Here is a 22,418-nt window from a genome sequence, read left to right on the forward strand (position 1 = left end):
CAGTTTAAGAGGAGTGTGCTTCGTTTCTCTCATTGAACAAGAAGTGTGTGGTAGAGAAATAGGAAAGCGGTGTCAGAGAGAAAAAGCAATGGGAAACACCTCTGGCTTGCAGCTGCCCCCGCAGCGCCCAGCGCTCCCCACTCCCACCCCCCTGTGCCACCCCTGGCAGCCAGGCACCCCCGGGAGCGGAGTTTGGGCTCGGGGGGCAGGGGGACGGCACGGCCGGGTCTGCCCTGGGGGGAGCCCCGAGCCCCCCGCCCATCCCCGGGGCCTCCCGGGGGCTCCCCCCTACCCAACAGCGGCGCTGCGGCGGCCGCGGGGCAGAGCGGGCGGGAAAGGGGGGGCCGGGCTGGGGGCGGAGGAGGGGCGGGAGGAAGAGGAGGGAGGAAGGAAGGGGAGGAGCAGCAACACGACGAGCACCGAGAGGAGGGGCAGCGGGAGAGGGTCGGTGTTCCACGGCGAGCCCGCTGAGGCCGCAGCTCCGCTGGGCGCGACCGCATCGCATTGCCCGGCAGCCCGCAGGTGACGGGGAGGGGAAGCTCGCCCCAAATCTATCCCGGGATCCCCGGTACGGTTGGGGGGTTTTGGCTTTTTATGGGGGGGGGGGGGGTGAAGGGGAAGGAATGTGACGTTTGGAGCACACAGATTGCAGAGTCGAGTGTTTGTGGAGGGGTGGTGGAGGCTGGAGATGAGGCGGGTCCGGGCCCCCCGAGCGTGAAAGTGTTGTCGGGGAGTGGGGGAAGAAGCGCTGAGTGGCTGGAGTGGGGGAATGCTGAGGAAGGGGACCCTGGGACAGCTGGGAGCCGAGTCAGAATCAGGGCAGGATGAGCCCTGGCAGCCCCAAAACCCCCTGAGCGAGCCGAAGCAGGAGGTGGGAGAGGGGGGATCCCCAGGACCCACGGGCCCCCCAGCAGCTCTGAGAAGAGCCCAAAGGAAGGACACTGGAAACAGGGAAGCCCTGGGAGAGTGTTTTTGGAGTCCTTCTTGATTTTTGGAGGATTCTATGGACACCAGGCAGGCGGTGACTTCTAGAGATGAACTTGGACAGCAGGACCTTCAAAGCCAATGCACTCACAGAATTTTTTTCTCGAAACCAGGAATTTTCATTGCCAAACTTTTACTGAATGGAGGAAGAGAAGGGTGTGAGGAAGAGGAAGTTTTCACGGGACCCCCAGGCAGGTGAGGAGGAAGTCAGTGCCCCTTTCCCTCTTTCTCCTGCTCCATCTCCCAGCCCAGCCTGGCCCCGGCTGCAGGACAACCCTGCTGCTGACGCCGTCCTGCCGGGGATGCACTGGGGGGATCTCCTTGGCCTTCCCTCTGGCACGGAGTCAAATCCCATCCTGTCCTTGTCCTTCCTCCCCCAGACAAGGAGGCCAGGGAGGACAAATCCTCTCAGCAGAACCTCATGGAAGAGGCTGTTTTGAGCGGCCCCATGGCACAGGAATGCCACAGGGAGGAAAAGCCGTGGAGATCCCACCTGAGGATGGGCTCCAAACCCATGCCAGGGTGCTCCGAGGAGGAAGGACCCACCCTGTGCCAGGAAGGCAGCCAGAGATGTGGCCAGAGCTCTGAGCTGGTGGTGCATGAACAGCTTCACAATGGCAAGAAGCTGCACCAGTGCTCGGAGTGTGGGAAGAGTTTCTGTGCAAAGTCCAGCCTGCTCCGGCACCAGAAGATCCACACTGGGGAACGGCGCTACGAGTGTGGGAAATGTGGGAAGCGCTTCAGAGACACCACTGACCTGATGATCCACCAGAGAGTCCACACTGGGGAACGGCCCTATGAGTGTGGGGAGTGTGGGAAGAGCTTTGCTGCCAGCTGCAGCCTGATTGTCCACCAGAGGATCCACACTGGGGAACGGCCCTATGAGTGTGGGGAATGTGGGAAGAGCTTCACTGTCCGCTCCAGCCTGACTGTCCACCAGAGGATCCACACTGGGGAACGGCCCTATGAGTGTGGGGAATGTGGGAAGTGCTTCGCTACCAGTTCCAGCCTGATCTATCACAAGAGGATCCACACTGGGGAACGGCCCTATGAGTGTGGGGTGTGTGGGAAGAGCTTCACTATGAGCTCCAGCCTGATTGGCCACCAGAGGATCCACACTGTGGAACGGCCCTATTGTTAGCGTAGGAAAACATATAACTACAGAAAGGGGATCATATGCGGTTCTGTATTTGACCGCGCGGGACACAGGGGCGATGGGATGCCCAAATCTTGTGCCCAAGGATACAAAGTTCCTTTGTGATTTTATACCTTCAAGTTACACATAAGTTAACTAACATCCACCCCTAGTTACTGTTCTTGGTTACTATCTTAAATCATACCTATGCTTTAGCCTGAGTTATACTTGATTTGGTTAAGATAATGCTTCCTGATTGTCTCCTGGGCTGGAGTCACACCCGATTCAGTTAAAACTATGAGGCTGGTTGCAGTATGCTGATGTTTGTTCCAAAGTCAGGCTGCGTTAGGTTTCAGCCCGTGCGTCTTCTAGTTCCCCACCACCCGCAGTTAGCTGCTTGCCATGCAGAAATTATTTTTAACCCTCCGCTATCATTCCCCCCTTTGAAAGTAATTCACTCTAATATACAAAGTGTAAATGCTTTCACTGAATACGGTCCATTTGGCTTCAAAGTTTATACTGGATGTTCATCTTCAAATCCTCGGTTGTCATGGGCTTTGTCCCGGATGTTGTTGCGGATCAAAGGCGCTGGATATGGATTCCATGCCAATGCCTTCATTATGGTTCTGTTCCAAGATGCCTTTTTCTGTATCTCTCTCTTCAGGATTCTGTAAACTAACCAAATTGCTAAAAATATAATTAGTAAAATGATCCAACTTTCAAGGATAGACTTTATCCATGAACTCACATTCCATCCTAATCCTTTAAAGATTTTGTCTAACCAGCTGATAGCTAAATGTTTTCGTTCTTCTTGTGCCTCATGCTCTATCTGTTTCAACTGGCTGATATCATGTTCTACATCTGCAGTTACATTTGGGATGTGGATACAGCAATGGTCAATTTGTCCTTTTAGATATCCACACACTCCATGTTCTTTCATGAGTAACATATCTAAATCCAATTGATTTTGTAAAGTCATTTTGGTGGTGGCTTGTAATTGCATGTTGAGTTCCTTAAATCCTTCTTGTGTGATTCTTGCTAATCTATCTACCTGACCTGTGAGTCTATATAGCATTTTTCTATTTCGATAATTTGCAGCTGGACCAAACAAAGACTCTAGGGCCCACCCAATTTTTACTCCACTAGAGGGTTCCTGCCAAGTGTCATCTGGGTTTTTGTCTCCTGGGACATCTCGTTTTGCTCTTATCTGCAAGGGCTCATGGCTCCCGTTAAATGGGGACTTCTTTCAAATTGGGCATAAAGTGGGAAGGCCCGGGGTGATTTCTCTTACCTCCCCGTCCATAGGCAAGTGTGTTGTCCATGTGCCATCTCTCATTGCCCATACAAATGGTCCTGGACTTCAGATTGTACTCCTGCTACATCCTACTATAATCTTGGAATCTATTTTGCCTTGTTTGTGTCTAATCTTCCTGCAAGCACAACCGATTCATAAGGCTACTGCCAATGGTGACCACTGTTTTATTTCCACATCATCAGAGGTGCATTCATAAATTTTATTACATACTCACCAACCTACTTTATTTGCCTCTTTCTGACTGCTAGTACCAGTACTTGTCACCGTGGGATCTGTGTCATTTTCAGAGCCTTTCCATTTAATGCATCAAGGTGTGCTTGTCATATATTGGAATTTCTGGAGGGTACTCATAGACCATGCATTGTCCCAGAGTTCTAATTCTTTCCAATCCTTTTCTTCACACTTCCACACCACAATGCTCTCTGTAGCGTTTTCCCTGATCTTTTGACAGCGTGCCAACCAACATTCCCATTTTGCAAGGTGTTGGTCCTTAACCCACCACTCTACGATTTCTCCTAATTTGCCATTACTAAGAGTACAATCTGATTTTCTCATAGGTTGCATATAGGCTCTCTCTGTTAGCTTCCAGTACTCTTTGACTACCACTCTTGACTGTGGTACTTGTTTACATTTGACTGTTTTGTTCCCTCCTATGTCAGGTAATTTTGACATTATTTATTCCCCAGCTTATTGGGTCCCCTGCTGCCTTTGGTATTGGCAGACAGGCTGTTATTCTCCTGGTATTCTGCATTTTGGCAAAGTCTCTGACCAATCCAATCATTACATTTTCAGCCCAAATTGTATTAGAGACTTCTATTACTTGTGTCTTTGCTTGTACCTCTTTCTTCATTCTAGAATGAAGAGTGGTTAGTTGACCCTTCTGTATTCCATATCCCAAAGTAACAGCAATCCCCACTGGTGACATTAGTATCCATGAAAGTAACATTACCCACAGGAAGAGCATGAGCACAGTTACCAATACCATTTGAGCAGTTACAGATGTTTTAGCCTCAGCTTTGTTGGTTCTATAGTTTCTGCAGCCAACGACTGGGCTTCACGAAAGACCTTCTTCACACGCATGTAGTGTATCCAGGGTTCCACTCCAGCCACTTTGACTGCTGTAAAGGTGGTTAGCAGTACCTGATGAGGACCAGTCCACTTCTCTTTCAGTGGTTCTTCGTTCCAGGTTCTGATGTATACTTCATCTCCTGGTTCGATATTGTGGACTGGATTCTCCAGGGCCAGTGGTCTGTTCCACACAAGGACACTTCGAAGCCGAGCGAGAGTTTTCCTGAGGGACAGAACATAATTATACACGTCTTGTTTTCCTGTGACATGGACATTTGGATTGGGGTTAGGAGATTCATATGGTTTCCCATACAATATTTCATAAGGACTAACTGACATCCCACTCCTAGGCTTTATCTGAATTCTCAGCAATGCTATTGGTAAAGCCTGTGGCCACTGCAGTTTGGCTTCCTGATCTGCCTCTTCAGTGTCTGGTTCATTCTCTCTGCTTGCCCACTTGACTGGGGTCTCCATGGTGTGTGGAGGTCCCAAGATATTCCCAATAACTTACTCACCCCTTGCACCAATGTGGTGATGATACCCCTAGGGGCAGCCCAAACCTGGGAATGATCTCCTGTAATAACCACTTAAGTGTTTCTTTTGCTTCGTTTGTGCGACAGGGAAGGGCTTCTGGCCATCCAGAAAATGTGCCAACCCCTACTAACAGGTATTTGTATCCCCAAGTTCTTGGCAATTCTGCAAAATCTATTTGCCAGTAGTCCCCTAGTTCTATTCCCATTTGAATTCGGCCTAACTATGCCTGTCGTCTAGCTACCGTGTTGTTTTTAAGGCAGATTTCACATTTAGACATTACTGACTTGGCCGTTGTTTGCATCCATACTGAGATTAGGTATTGTCTCAACCACTCTAACGCCTCTGCACCCCAGTGACACTTGTTATGTTTTACCTGTAAAATTTCTATCATTACCAAAGGAGGTACCACTATTTGCCCTTGTGCAGTTACGTACCACCCTTCTGTGTTCTTCTGTGCCTTCAGCAGATGTGCTAGCTTGTCTATACATCTTCTATTGTATATTTTGGCTTAGGAGGCAAATTGAATTGGGAGATATTAAGTCTTGACGGTATCAATGCCATTGTTTTCTGTATGTCTCGCGATACCTGGCAGGTTGCCCAATCTGCTCTTCGATTTCCTTCACAAATTTTGGAGTTGCCTGATTGATGTGTTTGGCAGTGCATGATTGCTACTTGTTCAGGTTTTTGTACTGCATCTATCAGTTGTAGGACTGCATCTTGATGTTTAATATGTGTACCTTGGGAGGACAGCAGTCCCCTTTCTTTCCATAAAGCTCTGTGTACATGCACTACTCCGAAGGCATATTTGGAGTAAGTCCGTATATTTACTGTCTTTCCCTCACTCAGCTCTAGTGCTCTGGTTAGTGCGATTAGTTCTGCCCTCTGGGCAGATGTATTAGGTGGTAGTGCTTTTGCCTCTACTACTACATCAATCGTGGCTACCATATATCCTGCGTATCTGGTTCCATTCTCCATGAAGGTGCTTCCATCTGTAAAGAGTTCCCACTCTGGTTGCTCTAGGGGGATGTCTTTCAGGTCTGTTCTTGCTGAAAAGGTGTGCTCGATTACTTCTACACAGTCATGCTTTAATAGACCTTCCTCAGCTGTGGTACCTAGAAACAGAGCTGGATTCAAGAGATTAGTTGTTTTTAGTGCAACGTCATCCTGCTCAGTCAGGGTTACCTGAAACTTCATCATCTGGCTTGGAGAGAGCCAATGGCCCCCCTTTTGTTCCAGGACTGTAGTTACCATGTGTGGCACATAGACATCTATGTGTCTTCCCATTGTGAGCTTCCTGGCTTCCTGTATCAGCAGCACGGTAGCTGCCACTGCCCGCAGACAGGAAGGCTACCCAGCACTTACGTTGTCGAGTTGTTTGGAAAAGTAACCCACTGGCCTTTTCCAGCTTCCCAGTCGTTGGGTCAGGACTCCCAGTGCCAGTCGCTGCCTTTCATGCACATGCAGCTGAAAGTCTTTAGACAGATCAGGTAACCCCAAAGCAGGAGCAGTTGTCAATGCTTCCTTTAACTTCTGGAAGGCCTCTTTCTGTGGTTTGCCCCGGGTGAACAGCTGTGTCTCCTGAGCCTCATACAAGGGTTTTGTGATCAGTCCATAGTCCATGATCCACAGGCGACACCACCCTGTCATTCCAAGGAAGATCCGCAGCTCGTGTAGATTCTGGAGCTCTGGAATAGCACAGATAGCTTGAATACAATTAGTACCCAGTTTTCTCTGCCCTTGTGAGGTTTTACATCCCAGGTAAATCACAGTCTGTTGGGCAATTTGTGCTTTTTCTCTCGACACCTTATACCCTCCCATTCCTAATGAATTTTAAAATCTGAGTGGTTACCTCTATGCAGGTCACTTCTTCCTCGGTTTCAATCACAGTGTCATCTACATACTGGAGTAATTAGATATTGGTCTCTTGGTACTTGCCCTTCTCTGGTCCAGATTTCCAGGTCCTTTGCCAGCTGACTCCCAAATAGGGTCTGAGAATTCTTGTACCTCATCAGTAATCGGGTCCAGGTGAGCTGGGTCTTTCTTCCATTTTCTGGCTGTTCCCACTCAAAGGCAAATAGTTTCCTACTTTCTCGGTCAAGGGGTATGCAGAAGAAGGCATGGTTTAAGTCAGTTACAGTAAACCGTTTATAGATCTCTTTTACGGATTGCTATGTATATAACAATGTATAAGGATTGGCAACCACTGGATGAATGTCTTTGGTTATTTCATTTATGCCTCCTAAATCCTGTATGAGTCTATACTCACCATTCGGTTTCTTTACTGGGAATATTTGGGTATTGTATTCTGACTCACAATCTTCTAGAATTTGATATTTTAAGAACTTAACAATGGTCTTTGCTATTCCCTGTCGGTTTTATAGGTTACTGTTTGATTTGTACAGCCTTTGCTCCTTCTTTTAATTCTACATGTACCGGTTGTAGTATCTTAGATTTTCCAGGTACATCTGTTTCCCACACAGAGGGAATTACTGCATCCTCTACTTTTTTAGGAATATTAGAAATTGGTTTTTCTTTTATCATCAAAATCTTTCCTGTGTTAGACTCAGGTATTCTCATTACAAGTTCACCATTCTCAAAAGTAATTACTGCCTCCAGTGCTGCCAGTAGATCACGCCCTAAGAGTGGAGTTGGACAATCGGACATGTATAAGAATTCATGGGTCAAGATCTTATCTTCAAAGCTCAATTCTAGGGGTTGCAGCAATGGCCGTATCTCCTCCTTCCCTGTGGCTCCAATGACTGCTGCTAACCTGTTCCCAACTTGCCCCTCAAGATAATTTAATACAGAATGTGTTGCCCCTGTGTCAATGAGAAAACCTATGTCTTTCCCTTCTAAATGCAAAGTCACCATTGGCTCTCTTGATTCTGTCTCTCTCTCATGTAAAACCATGACCCTGGTTACACCTTCCATCTGGGGCTCACCACTCTGGCTAAACATGCTGTCTAACTGAGGCTGACCATTCTAACTAAATTGGCTCAGACACTCTTTTTTTTTTCCAATGTCCCTCTATTTTACAAAACATTGATTTATTCCTAGCCCTCTATGACCAGGACCTCTGCCAAAACCACGTCTATTACTGCCCCGACTGGTTCTACCACGTCTTTGCTCCTGTCTTTGTAGAACTGCAAAAAGACTTTGCTCTTGTTTCCTGATTGTTACCTGGGACAGGAGGAACAGGCGAATCTGGCAGAGGAGGGTACAAGGGGGGCAGAGGGAACGGAAGCCCGCGGAGAAGGTGTAGGTGGGAGGGGAGGGTACCCTTGAGCCACTGTTGGAGGAGGAATAAATCTTTGAGCAGGCATCGGCAGGGGGGGCAGGATAGCTTTTAGCAGGTATTTCTAGAGAAGGGGGATTTCCCTTAATAGGCAGAGGAAGAGCAGGCCTAGGCAAAGGAGGATAATTTCCTTCAGCAAACAAAGGTGGGGGAGAAATATATTGGCAATCAGGTGGGGTCAAGGTGAGCAGGATAGAATTCAGTGTCAAGGGGGCCGTAGATGCCACTAACAAATCTAGGTCCAGTCCATCTCCTCTTCCCCCCAAAGCTGCACTTAAAATCACATGTTGCATACAATGTTTCTCTTGGACAAAAGCCAGGCACTTATTATTTTCAAGCGTCACTCCTTTCAGACAGCATTCTTCTAACAAAACCAGTTTGTCCCGCAGGTAGTTTGACCACTGTACATTACAATAATCAATCACTTTTTCTGTAATTCTTGACCAAAATTCTCTTCTTTCCAATGTGCCAATAAGCAACCCAAAGGAGAAGTTCTTGGGATGGAGGCATTGCCACCCACCCCTTTTAACCCTTTTTGTTTCTCCATATTACAGATACATTCCAACCACCAATGCCGATCCTGCAATGCTTTCGCGATGACTGATGGACGGCTGCCTAGGCAAATCCAGGAATTCCTTTAGCCCAACCAAACATAGCTTTCGCTGTGTCTTAATGGCAAGCACCCAGACCAGACCAGAAAATAAAGAACCTTACCTCTCACCAGGGGTCGTTGTGAGCGGCAAGGGTCGCGGCGCCGATGGGCTCCCCCCGAGAAATCACCCGGTGCCGGCTGGAGCGTGATCGGGTAGCAGGGTCCTGGCTGCACCCACAAGGTCCCGTCCTGAGTCACCAAAATGTTAGCGTAGGAAAACATATAACCACACGAAGGCAATCATATGTGGTTCTTTATTAGAGCATGCGGGACACAGGGGCAGTGGGACACCCAAATCTTGTGCCCAAGGATACCAAGTTACTTTGTGATTTTATAGCTTCAAGTTACACATATGTTAACTAACATCCACCCCTAGCTACTGGCTCCCCTAATCCTTAGTTACTATCTTAAATCATACCTATGCTTTACCCTGAGTTATGCTTGATTTGGTTAAGATAATGCTTCCCAATTATCTCCCAGGCTGGAGTCACACTTGATTCAGTTAAAACAATAGTATGATGCTAGTTGCAGTAAGCTGACATTTGTTCCAAGCCCAGGCTGTGTCAGGATTCAGCCCGTGCGTCTTCTAGCTCCCCATCACCTGCAGTTAGCCGCTTGCCATGCAGAAATTATTATATTTTTTTTAACCCTCCACTATCAATGCGACAAGAACCGTCAGTGAAAAGAGCATAGCATGTTTCTTCTGCTGGCAGCTGATTATACAGTGGAGTTTCTTTGGCACGTGTCACTTGCTCTTGTTCCTCTTCATCGATGAGATCAAATTTTCACCTTCTGGCCAGTTGGTAATTACTTCCAAAATCCCAGGGCGATTCAGGTTTCCAGTTCCGGCGTGCTGAGTGATGAGGGCAATCCATTTGCTCCATGTGGCATTGGTAGCGTGGTTGGTAGAGGGAACCTTTCCTTTAAACATCCACCCCAGCACTGGTAGTCGGGGTGCCAGGAGGAGTTGTGCTTCTGTGCCAATCACCTCCGAGGCGGCTTGAACTCCTTCATAGGCAGCCAAGATTTCTTTCTCTGTTGGAGTGTAGTTGGCTTTGGACCCTCTGTAACTTCGGCTCCAGAATCTCAGTGGTCGGCCTCGAGTCTCACCAGGCACCTTCTGCCAAAGGCTCCAGGACAGGCCATGGTTCCCGGCTGCAGAGTAGAGCACGTTCTTCACATCTGGTCCCGTCCTGACTGGGCCAAGGGCTACCGCATGAGTGATCTCCTGCTTGATCTGGGCAAAGGCTTGCTGCTGTTCATGGCCCCAGTGGAAATCATTCTTCTTGTGGGTAACCAGGTAGAGAGGGCTCACAATCTGGCTGTACTCAGGAATGTGCATTCTCCAAAAGCTTATGGCGCCTCGGAAAGCCTGTGTTTCCTTCTTGCTGGTCAGTGGAGACATCACAGTGATCTTATTGATGACCTCAGTGGGAATCTGACATCACCCATCTTCCCACTGTACTCCCAGGAACTGGATCTCCTTGGCAGGTCCCTTGACTTTGCTCTTTTGGATGGCAAAATCAGCTTCCAGGAGAATCTGGATGATCTTTCCTCCTTTCTCAAACACTTCCCTTGCCATGTTCCCACACACAATGATGTCATCAATGTATGTAGCTGTTCTGGAGCCTCGCCCTTTTCCAGTGCAGCCTGGATCAGTCCATGGCAGATGGTGGGACTGTGCTTCCACCCCTGGGGCAGTCAGTTCCCGGTGTACTGCACGCCTCTTCAGGTGAAAGCAAACTGAGGCCTGCATTCTGCAGCCAGAGGAATGGAGAAAAATGCATTGGCAATGTCAATAGTACCACTTCCCTGCCTTGGACTCCAGCTCGTACTGGAGTTCCAGCATGTCTGGCACAGCGGCACTCAGTGGTGGAGTCACTTCATTCAAGCCACGATAGTCCACAGTCAGTCTCCATTCTCCGTCAGACTTGCGCACAGGCCAAATGGAGCTGTTGAAGGGTGAGTGGGTTTTGACAACTACCCCTTGGCTCTCCAGCTCTCGGATCATCTTGTGGATGGGGATCACGGCATCTCGATTCGTCTGATACTGCCGACGATGCACCGTCGAGGTGGCAACAGGTACTCGTTGCTCTTGTACCTTCAGGAGTACTACTGCAGATAATCCAGGCAAGGTGTTCAATTTCTTAATGCCCTCTGCCTCCACAGCAGCTATTCCAGAAGCCCACTTGAGTCTCTTAGGGTCTTTGTAATAGCCATTCCTGAGAAAGTCAATGCCCAGAATACTTGGAGCCTTTGGGCTAGTCACAATTGGATGTTTCTGCCACTCCTTCCCAGTCAGGCTCACCTTGGCTTCCAACAGAGTCAATTCTTGTGATCCCCCCATCACCCCGGCAATGGAAATAGGTTCTGCTCCCTCATGTTCTGATGGCATTAGGGTACACTGAGAACCGGTGTCAACCAAAGCTTCATATTTCTGTGGCTCTGATGTACCAGGCCATAGAACCCACACAGTCCAAAAGACTCGGTTTTCCTGTGCCTCTTCCTGGCTAGAGGCAGGGCCCTTCTAGCACTGGTTACTACTCTCTTCCTGTGCATACATAGTAGAGGTTCCTTCAAGGGTATCTGACAGAGCATCCTCATTTCTGTAATACCTGACAGCCTGGTCATGGGAGGCTGAGGCTACCTTCATTCTAGTGGAACCCCCTCAGTTAGTGTTTCTCTCTGAGCTCACGCACCTGTGCTACTAGAACAGAAGTGGGTTTCCTATCCCACCTTCCCATGTCTTCCCCATGGTCACGCAGGAAGGACCACAGGTCAGCTCATGAGGTGTACCCTCTCTCTCTAGCTGAGGGACGTTCGGCTCTGGCTCTGGGCCTGTGACCCACACCGGTGCCACATGGGAACTGTTCCTCCTCATCTCCTCTCTTACCTCCCTTATCTCCTCTTGGAGTTCCTTAACCATGGCAGAGACATGAGTCTGCATTGGGCTACTGATCATACTGTCAAAATTTCTAAGCTTGCTGGCTATAGAACCTACAGTCTCTCGGTTGGTATCAGTATTAATCGTTGCCATGAATGTGGTGTATTCAGATGGCCCTTTATTTGCTAGATTCCACAACATTTGGCCTGTGCACCTGACTTTGTCAGGGTCATTGTCATGCTGTCCACCCCTCCCAAAGAGTACCTCCACTTTTGCCACTTCTCTCAGCTGTTGGAACCCTGTTGGAGTCCATGTTTCCATGGATCCTACACAGAGAGTGAGAAGTTCAGGGATTGAATTAAAACCTTTAGAAAAATTACAATATATAAAGCCACACACACATAAAGTAGAAATCTAAGCCTCAGTTTTAAGCTTCACATGCCCTAAGTGCCTAGTTGTTAGTGTAGAAGTACAGAGCTTCAGGCCTAGTGATAGAGTTTAGACATGACAAAAATAGAGTAGAGTACTGTTTATAATTTTTGGTATGAATTTTGCGCAAATAAGATAAAGTTTTTTACGTACATTAATATAGAGTTTTTCACATAATAAGATAGAATTTTTACACACAATAAGATAGAACGTTTACGCTAGCAAGATAGAGTTTTTGCACTGATAGATATGCTATACGCATAGGTTTTTGATACTGCTTTTCATAGTTTTTCATAGTTTTACAAACTTAGAAAATTGCACCTAGACTGGGTAGTGTGTAGATAAAGATATGAATATGCATTTTTAACTTATGGATAAAAAGCCTCTGGATTGGAAGTGAAGGTATCGATTGATCAACCTGATCTATTGATCCAACCTCCACCTTCTGCAGCTTGAGGAAGGACCTCTGCCAGGGAGCCAAATGGGATTCTAAAGGTACCATCTATTGTCGCTCAGATCAGGGCCCTGGGGTCTTGTCCCTTCCCTTTCCCCCTTGTGGCGTTTGCCCCCGAACTCTGTTTGGGGCTGCCGGGGACTCTGCGAGGGTTTGGGACCCCAGGACCCCTTCTTGCCTCTGTGACCCCGGGACCCCTTCTTACCTCTGCGGCCCCAGGACTCCCTTCCTGTAACTGCGATCCCGTGACTGGGAACTCTACAGGGTTCAGGACCCCCCCATTGCCACTGTGGCCGGGAACTCTGTCTGGTTCGGGATCCCTCACTGCCTTCGCGACCCTGTGGCCGGGGATTTTGTGTGGGTTCAGAATCTAGGGACCTTTTCTGTCGCTGTGATCCCTGCGGCCAGGACCCCTGTCTGGGATCTGTGATCTCGTGATCCCTTTCTGATATAGCGACCTCACGGCTGGAAACCCTGCTTGGGGTCAGGAGATTGGAGGGTGTTTTACCTAGAGGCTGTTTAGACTTCTATGCTTTGCTTATTGCTTTACTAGAGTTTTGCTTGTTAAGAATTCTGTGCTTTAGTTATTGTTTTACTTAGAATTTGCTTGCTAAGGCTTTATGCTTATTGTGACATTGTAAGACCGCTCTTTAGGACTCTCGCACCTTCAGATACATGCTTTTATATAATAAACCATTCTGCTTAGATCCTAAAATGTTCTAAGACCTTTAAGACCTATAACCCGTGTGGGAAATATGGTTATTTAATTCATGTTCTATAAATAATTATAGATTGGGAACTGTGATATATATTATATAAAGGTATGTGTGTGACTGCTCAACCCGCACGTTTCACGAACTTCTGGAAAGCACCTCCCTGATCTTCTGGGTTCCAAAAATGGAAGGTGAGAACGACTTGCCCCTGCCTACGTGCAGCTCAACTCATCGGGACTCGCAACGGTCAAACGCTACGTGCCAGCAAAGACGTGCCAGCGAGGACTTACACCGGTCATCACACACCTCTACGGCAGTTACTCAAAGCAAGGACTAACTCTGGACATTAGCATTTGAATGTGCCCGGGGACCCTTTCGGGATTTAATGTAAATAAAGTTAATGGTCGATGATTAGAGAAACAATGGGAGGAAAGTTGCCGAGGGGGAAACTAAGTGTATTTAAGTTGGGTCTTTAGGTGGGCAAGTTCGTGAACCCAGCTAGAGACACCGGCTGCCAGGTCCTGTGTCTCTGGGGTCACCCTTGGCTCTACTTTTCCCGGGAGAACTTCGGTCAAGTAAGTTTGCTGTTCGTGGGGTTCGTATTGTTTTGTTTTTATTGTTTGAAATTGTTATAATTTGATTCTAAATTTTGTGATTTGGATATTAATAAACCAAACTATTGAATTTGGCAATAAATTTGTCCTGGCGTTTATAACAATTTTGACGCCCAACAGCAGGGCCAGTTTTGAATATTCTACGGATCCCTGCTTCTGACCGGGGGGCGCCCCGCCGTAAAAAGCGGCCTGGCAGAGCGGGTAAGTCCGGAAGAACGAACTGGCTTTACGAACCCAGAACCCACAACAGCAAAGGGATTAGGCATTAGGACAAGCTAGCTTGGGGGGGCTCGGGAACTCAGCAGGGGTTTTCCCCTGGAACCGCGGTATTGTTTCACTCGTAAAAATCTAAGTGCACGAAGAATCCACTCAGGAAAAGGACCGTAAGTATAGCGTGGTTGAGTGGGGGTGACCAAGTGCTTGAGAACGTGTATGTGCGTGTGAGTGTGTGTGTGAATGAGACGTGATTTATCACGAAGCGAGAGCGGACCTTAAGGTCGCGTTTCCGCTGCTCCCGCGAGGGACACGGCCGACCGACGGGGAAGCGATTGGAACGTGTGATATTTCGCTTCGTGTGTGAGTGTTACCCGACGGGGTGGGGGAGGTCACCAGGGGGTCCTGAAGGAAAGAGGATGTCCCTTTTTGAGTTCGGGGACGAGTAAGCCTTCTTGACCGCGACCAGGGGGGTCGCTTAATTTTTTCGGTGGCGGTTACAGAGCCCCGCCGTTAACCGAACATCCACGGAACGGTCATCCGTTGGATCATTAAGTTAACGGCATCGAGTTCGGAAACTCGGGATTTAATTTGTGGTATCCCATAACTTCTGTGCCACGGGGAGTATGGGATCAGATCTCAGCAGAGATCGGGAGGATTCCTTAAGGGAAACCTCAGCGAGGGCTGCTCTTGAAATTCCTCGGAAAAGTCCATTAGGAAAGTTGTTGCAAGGTTGGCAAGAATGCCCAATTAGGAGAGGAGCATCTAAAGATCGGATGATTTATTTGTGTATGAATGTTTGGGGAGGAAAGGAGATAGGACCTAATATTATATGGCCTGTGTTTGGTACTTTTGACGAATGGGCGTGGGAAGCTCTGTGGGAACATGTAGCGAAGAAGAAAAGGAGAGAATTTGAGGAATTGGCATATGTTCTGTTATGATATGAGGTACGAGTAAAGCTGTGTTCTGAGGAAAGGGAAACACGGAATGAACTGGACTACGGGATAAACTTCTCTCACGGCTCGGTGGCCCCCGTCCTGCCAGCCCCTACCCCTACCCCTTCCTCCTCCCCGGCCTTCTCAGGGGCAGTGTTAGCACTGCCATCCGAGACCCATGCGGAGCCCCGAGCTCAGCGGCCACTCCAGAAACCTCCCTCCCGTTCAAGGAGATTCCCGAGAGGGAATCCTGCCCCCGTTTCTGGTCCTGACCCCGCACCTCGGCCACCGACGCTAAAATATGGAGAAAAAGAGAAGAAGGGTAAGGAAAATGAAGGGTGGAAGAATAAACCAGACAGGTATACACCAGTTAGAGCCCTGGCTAAAACCAGGACCCCCGAAGGAGATCTTGAAGAGCCCGGGAGGGATTCGGGGTGGGACAGTTGGTGTGAGAGCAAGAATGGCCCGGGAGGAAAAATGGGGGAAAAGAAGCATTCCCGTAAGAAATTTGACAGTAGAGCAAAACAGAAATTACCAAAGGTGAATTGGAATGCATTAGAGAATAACTAGTGGTGTTGGGAAGCGTGCAAATTAGAAATGCGAAAATTCACGTGAGTCTGCAAAAGGAGAAAAAGATAGAAAAGGGATTAAAAGGAATCTTGCCTACTCTTTTCCTTGGTGGTGGTAGATCTTTTACTTCAGGCTGAATACATTTTGGAGACTCCCTAGAGTTGTGTATTTTGCTTTAAGAGTTTTTTTTCTCCTGGACGAGATCGGCGGAGTTGTTTTTTTTTTCTTTTTCTTTTCACTAACGTGGGAATGGAACGAAACCCGCCCCTTCCCGCAAGCGGCAGGGCGAGTCAGTCCATGGTTGCCGGGAGACGAAGGAAAGCGGCAGTTTTAAAGTGATTAGACAAGGCTGCCCGGGGCAGAAAACCGCCCTGTAAGGCGAAATAAGCAAAAATAGATAAAAGTATTGAGAGAAGAGACCAAGAATGGGAGCTATACTTATGCGTAGGAAATACCTAGGTGTTTGTTCTTGAAAAGCTGAAAATATATCTTCCTTTTTGTTGTCTGTCTACTGCATGTGGGGATTTTGTGCAAATCAAAAGGTTGATAGTATGGTGGATGTAGCTCGTCTATGTTTGAAACAATTGCTACATTTTGAATTCGGATTGTCAGCTTGAGCAGGAATATGGCATTTGTGTTGGCAGACTGTGTACTGCAAGGGTTTTGTGTGTTTCAGTTTTTCTTTCAAAAGGTTGAAGCATGTGGCCGGTGAAGTCCAAATTAAAGCGGCTGTTGAGAGGCAGGAAACTAAATCTTTCTGTCGAGATAGTGTTGGAATGGTAATTGGAGTCAGGATTCTAGTATTAAGTTGGGAAAGTGGTATAATTCTCTGTGTTGGTAGTTACAGGATTTTTCTTTATTCTTTGCAGTTCCTATTCTGTATGTATTTTATCTAGTTGGGAACCGGGATTCTTAATTTTAATTATTGACTCCTTAGAAGGAGATGGTTTGTGTTGTCCCTTTGATATTATGTCTTCTTACTTGCTCCTCAAATTTGGAGGATGTGAACCTTGAGGTTGCCCTGGTGCCTGTGTTTTCAGGGGTGGAGAGTAAGTGATGTAAGAGAGGCAGCATTTTGTCACCGGTGTTAAGTTTGGTCGGTGTTTGCTTGTGTATTCAAGTTTAATAATACGCAAGAATGGATAGCAAATACAGGAGCTTTACTTTGGGAATTAGGCACAAGTTATCTCGAGTTTGCTTGTGAAGTTTTTTTTGGACTGAAGTAAAAAGGAGTAGTGTTAATGTTCTGATAATTGTACTAGATAAAGCTGTCTGATTACCGGGGCCTGATGTTTACAGTGACTCCTGGCTTTGGAAAACTTTTCTGGGTTTTAAGTTCTGAATTTAAGTAATGTATGGTTTATTACAGAGTAAGTTCTGCTCTTTGTAATAGTTTCTTCTATTTGGTGTGCTTTGTTTTTTTCTACTGATTGTTTGAATTGGCTCTCTGATGAAGTGAAGAAGTCACTTCAGCTACTGCTGCAGGATTGTATCTTGCCACGCTGAAATAGGGGTCTGCAGCTGATCCTGTCTGTGAGAAATGGTTTGTAGACGGATCTGCACGAGTAGTTGACGGGAACTGCCCCGGTATATTAACCGGGAGTTCCAGCTTTTCGTGGATGTTAGCAATCACACGGCGTATGGAGTTCTTACACAGGAGTGGGCGGGAGCCAGGAAACCGGTGGGGTATGTTTTAAATGGCTTACTGAATCCCGGCTATTGAAATATGAGGCAATTCTAGTAAATTCCCCGGAGTTAAAACTCCGTACTGCTGCTGCTCGAAACCCCGCCCAGTTTCGGTCCTGGGGAGGATCTGAGGAGTGTAGTCACAATTGCTACGAGGCAGTGGAATTACAAACCAAAATAAGAAGTGTCGCCATCAAGCTAGCAGCAGAGCTGAAAGGTCCGATAGTGCTTCTGGAATTGTGTTAATTTTGCTGATCATTAGGGGTGGCTGAAGCAAGGGTGAGAAGCAGTTGTGAAGGCAGATGCTTCTTGGAGGCTGAGTGAGAATGGCCATGGCAGGGTGCACATTGAAAATAGGGACAAGGTGGTCCCATTGTCTCACTCAAGTTGCGTCCTTCTTTTGGCTGTGTGTATCTGAGAATGTGCTGAGTAGGGGTCTGGAATATAAATTTGTAGTTCAGTTAATTAGCAGTAGTGCAGACTCATTACACTGAGACTGTAGAAACTGAGTGAGGATGTGTGTAACCTTAACAGCTGATTGTCCTGGAAACTGCTGTTGTCACCGAGCATTGTAGGATACTGGGTTTTATGAATGTTTGTCTGTATGCCAAATCACTCTGAATGTGCTGAGTTTGATTCTTGAAATAAGCCCAAATTGTTTGTGCTCATCTATGATTTTTTTAACTGAAGTTTTCTTTAAAAAGCTAAAACCTGTGTTAATACTATGGGATTTGGAGTAGTCTTAGTGTTTATTGTTTGCTCGCTATATATCCAGTGGACATTGTCAGAAGTATTGGTAGGATGTAAAAAGAATTGTTTGTATGTTTCAGTAAGAAATTACAAGAACTGAGAAAAAAGGGAATAATTCTACAGAGTACTCCCTTGGGATTTGCTATTCACGATATACAACCAGGAGATAAAGTACTGATAAAAGCTTGGAGGACGGTGTCACTAACCCCTCATTGGGAGGGACCCTTTCTTGTCCTTTTAACTACAGATACAGCCATCCGAATAGCTGAAAGAGGCTGGACACACGCCTCCAGAGTTAAGAAACTAACAGCCCCGAGGGAAAACCCCGAATGGAAGGTCATCTCTTCCCCCGGAGATCTGAGGGTCCGGCTGCACAGAGGATGCCAACACCCTGGAAATATTAAGCTGCAGCCTAAAGGAGCCTCAAAGTAAACTTAATAACCACCCGACGAGGAGGACTGAGAGAGGGAAGGGTAACCAGAAGGAAGGTGTTAGAACATTAGGAAGGGTGAATCCGGAGCTCCAGAAATTTAAGGAGAAAGAACTCCAACCCCAGGATATCAGAAGCAAATGGCAGAAGAAATATCCATGCGCTGCTCTGAACCTGGATGCCCCTGCAATCCATATATCCATTTCAAATACAATTATTGTCTTGAAATTTGGGTGGTGCACTGCAAGTGGGGGTGGGGGGGCCGCTGGGGTTATGCCCCAGGTGTTCTGAGGAAAAACAGACTCTGACTATGCGATTCGTAAACTGTGCCACACGTTTGGGATTGATAGAACCAAATTATCCCGGGTGGTATTCAATATACGAAAAGGGGTTAAAGGGAAAATTGGATCTAAAGGCCCAAGTGTTAGCCACGGAGTGCCGTCGAACTAATGTAGTGCCAGAACAAGTAAAGTAATCTCGGTGGGGAATTTTTGAAAAGGAGGTATGCCGTCCGAACCACCCCGAGGGTCCGAGCAGAGAGCCCCTGCTGTCGCGAAGAAACTTCCCCGTTGTTCGGTTGCAACCCGACAGACGCTGGGCCAGACAGAGGGAAGCTTCTGCGGATCACTCTAGGGGGTGTGAACCAGGCTGTGCGCTCGGTGAAGGGCTAGCCCTGTGACCTAAGGCTCCTCCAAAAAGTTACCCCTGTTAAGGCACAAGTAACTAGCTGGCACTCAGAGGCAGTCAGGGACATGGGAATTGGAAAGATAGAAGAAAAGCAGAAAAGGCAAACATGGTTCAGGAATCGCTGATCAGGTGTTTCTCCAAGGAACGGGAAACTCGAGGGAGGAAAACAATTAAGTAAAATACAAAACATGAATTAAAATTATTGACAAAAGAAAAGAAATGGGGGAGTTGTGGGAAATATGGTTATTTAATTCATGTTCTATAAATAATTATAGATTGGGAACTGTGATATATATTATATAAAGGTATGTGTGTGACTGCTCAACCCGCACGTTTCACGAACTTCTGGAAAGCACCTCCCTGATCTTCTGGGTTCCAAAAATGGAAGGTGAGAACGACTTGCCCCTGCCTACGTGCAGCTCAACTCATCGGGACTCGCAACGGTCAAACGCTACGTGCCAGCAAAGACGTGCCAGCGAGGACTTACACCGGTCATCACACACCTCTACGGCAGTTACTCAAAGCAAGGACTAACTCTGGACATTAGCATTTGAATGTGCCCGGGGACCCTTTCGGGATTTAATGTAAATAAAGTTAATGGTCGATGATTAGAGAAACAATGGGAGGAAAGTTGCCGAGGGGGAAACTAAGTGTATTTAAGTTGGGTCTTTAGGTGGGCAAGTTCGTGAACCCAGCTAGAGACACCGGCTGCCAGGTCCTGTGTCTCTGGGGTCACCCTTGGCTCTACTTTTCCCGGGAGAACTTCGGTCAAGTAAGTTTGCTGTTCGTGGGGTTCGTATTGTTTTGTTTTTATTGTTTGAAATTGTTATAATTTGATTCTAAATTTTGTGATTTGGATATTAATAAACCAAACTATTGAATTTGGCAATAAATTTGTCCTGGCGTTTATAACAACCCGTAACACGGCCTCGGCAAAAAAATCAAATTACAGAATTACGGTAAAAACCCCCAGCGGAGTATTGTTGAGGATATACCCAAGATCGTCAAAGGGTGAATGGGGACACAGCCTCTAGCTCACTGCAGCCCCCCCAAAAGTTCACAAAATGGCCTCGTTTGGGGCTCAGGTTTTATATACTTTATTTTGCCCCTCGCACAAGATTTCCCCACAGTCCCTTTGTTCCCAGGACTGATTATTTGAATTCATTGCCTTCATTGGTCTGCTAAAAGGAGTCTCCTCTGGGAGGGAGAGGTGCCAAATTTAGTCCTCTGGTGGATGAATGGAAACTGAGATTTGTGAATGGAAAAGCTTTCTCCTCCGGAGATCAGGGTGATGATGATGCTCTGATGGCTCTGCTGCCCACAGGAGGAGAACTGATTCCTTATGTTAATGTGTCCTTCTTTCTGATGCCAATCTCATCATCTCCAGTTCCGGCATCTTATTGTGTTCCCTTGAATGGTGGTTACTGGGTGATGCCGGCCTAGGAATTTCTTAATTCTGTGGCTGGCTGAACTTTAGGTTACACTTTTATTTTGTTTTTATGAGTTCAACATGTTAGAATCTCTAAAAACACAAATTAACTCACTATATTTATTATACTCCCCATCACCCTCCTGGGCTAGACCCTCACGTTTATTGCCAGGAACTCCCTGGAGGCGGAGGGGGGGCAGAATATGTCCCTATGTCCCCACAGCCTCGTGCTCCAGTGTTGCCATGAGTTTTTCCCGGTTTTGCTGAGCGTTCATATTTTTGCCATTTGATTAAAATAACTGTATTTAGCTAGTAGAGAACCTTATAGTTGACATTAGTAGTAGTCATGCTAAGGCTTGGTAGGCAGCGTATAACCTGCAGATGAACTATTATAGTGAAATTTGTAATGTAAGCAGTGTAGCTAAGAGATAATCACTTATCTAAGGAATGTACCTTTTGGCAGGAACCTAAATGTCAAGAAGATAATAGTACCAGGTGTTAGAATTAAGTAAGATTTTGTTACGATGAAGAAATCATGTAAAGAAACATATAAAAACCCTGTAAAATTTCTGTGAGATGGGGCTCTGACTTTGGACGCTAGTCCCAGGCTCCCAGGGCCCTCAATAAAGCACCGCATAAACAACTTCAGTTGTTTGTGTTTTCTTCGGATCGGGCAACAATATTAAAGGAGAAGTTCGTACCTTCTCACGGTCTTTTAATGTAAACATCAGCTATGTTCTATAAACATAGCTATTGATTTTACATTCCTTGCCGGGACAAACAAGACTGTGTGACAGTCCCCTTCACCAATGTGATGTGGAGGTGGGAATTCCTTCCTCAGATCCACAGGCCTCATAGTAAAAGTATAAAAGTAGGTTTTTGTAAATAAACCGGGGCTCCTGCCCTGCATGCTCTGATGCACCCAGATCTGTGTCTCCAGTCTGTTTTCTGGCTAGGCCTCCACGGTGATACTCCAGCATCCCAAATCCCCCTATTCCCATGGCCCCATGTCCCACCTGAACCCTGCCCTACCACCCCTATCCCCACGACCCTGCCACCATGTCCATGTCCTCTCCATGTCCCCAGCTCCATGTTTGGCTCCCATCATGTCCCTGTCCCCACTGTCATCTCCATGTTCCCTCTGCTGTCCTCTCCACCATGGCCTGGTTGCCTTGATCTCCTCCCTGTGTTCCCCTGCTCTGGTCCCCTCTTCCCCTCATCTCCATCTTCTCCCCTCAGCCCAACCTTGTCCCGACCCTCGGCCCCGGCCCCGCCCACAGGAGCACCCCTGGCACTGTCACCCCCACACCCCAGCACGGTCACCATCACACCCCAGCACGGTCACCATCACACCCCAGCACGGTCACCATCACACCCCTGGTGCTGTCACCACCCTCCACCTCTCCCCACCCCCTGCCTTGTTTGTCCTGTCACACCCCAATGTCCCGTGTCACGGGTACTGCGGGGACACCCCTGCCACTGGCACATCCTGTCACCCCCATGTGTTAGTCACTCCCCAGTGCCACTGTAGCCCCCCCACCTGACACTGATGGGGTGGGGAAGGGTCTGAATTAGGGAGGGGCAGGTTGGGGGAATCACCTGATGTCATCTGGTGTCACCCCAAGTGCCCCCCGACCATGG

General features: G+C 47.5%; 2 protein-coding genes and 1 long non-coding RNA gene across 8 annotated transcripts in view; 1 reads left to right on the top strand and 2 right to left on the bottom strand.

Moving 5' to 3' along the window:
- The window catches only part of LOC134562078 (zinc finger protein 239-like), a 49,583-nt gene that overhangs the window by 8,872 nt on the left and 18,293 nt on the right, over positions 1 to 22,418 (bottom strand). The window lies entirely within an intron of this gene.
- Positions 386 to 14,159, top strand: LOC134562079 (zinc finger protein 239-like). Of its 4 annotated transcripts, none has more exons than XR_010083061.1 (3): positions 386 to 522; positions 1,098 to 1,179; positions 8,886 to 14,159. XR_010083061.1 is itself a non-coding variant. In XM_063419538.1 (3 exons), the coding sequence occupies exons 2-3, from the start codon at positions 1,125 to 1,127 to the stop codon at positions 2,123 to 2,125; spliced, it is 816 nt and encodes a 271-aa protein (XP_063275608.1). In that variant the 5' UTR covers positions 386 to 522; positions 1,098 to 1,124; the 3' UTR covers positions 2,126 to 2,458. The 4 variants fall into 4 exon arrangements, 2 of the variants coding, with proteins under 2 accessions (XP_063275608.1, XP_063275607.1); XM_063419538.1 differs by lacking the exon at positions 8,886 to 14,159 and adding an exon at positions 1,365 to 2,458; XM_063419537.1 differs by lacking the exon at positions 8,886 to 14,159 and adding an exon at positions 1,365 to 2,458 and having other exon boundaries at positions 416 to 568.
- Positions 2,598 to 9,184, bottom strand: LOC134562119 (uncharacterized). 3 transcript variants are annotated; one of them, XR_010083071.1, is made up of 3 exons: positions 9,046 to 9,183; positions 5,471 to 7,121; positions 2,598 to 4,725 (listed from the first exon to the last, which is right to left on the bottom strand). It is a non-coding gene; the product is annotated as an uncharacterized LOC134562119 (long non-coding RNA). The 3 variants fall into 3 exon arrangements; XR_010083069.1 differs by lacking the exon at positions 5,471 to 7,121 and having other exon boundaries at positions 9,046 to 9,184; XR_010083070.1 differs by lacking the exon at positions 9,046 to 9,183 and having other exon boundaries at positions 5,471 to 8,888.

This window comes from Prinia subflava, chromosome 26, assembly GCF_021018805.1.
Source record: "Prinia subflava isolate CZ2003 ecotype Zambia chromosome 26, Cam_Psub_1.2, whole genome shotgun sequence".
NCBI lineage: Eukaryota > Metazoa > Chordata > Aves > Passeriformes > Cisticolidae > Prinia > Prinia subflava.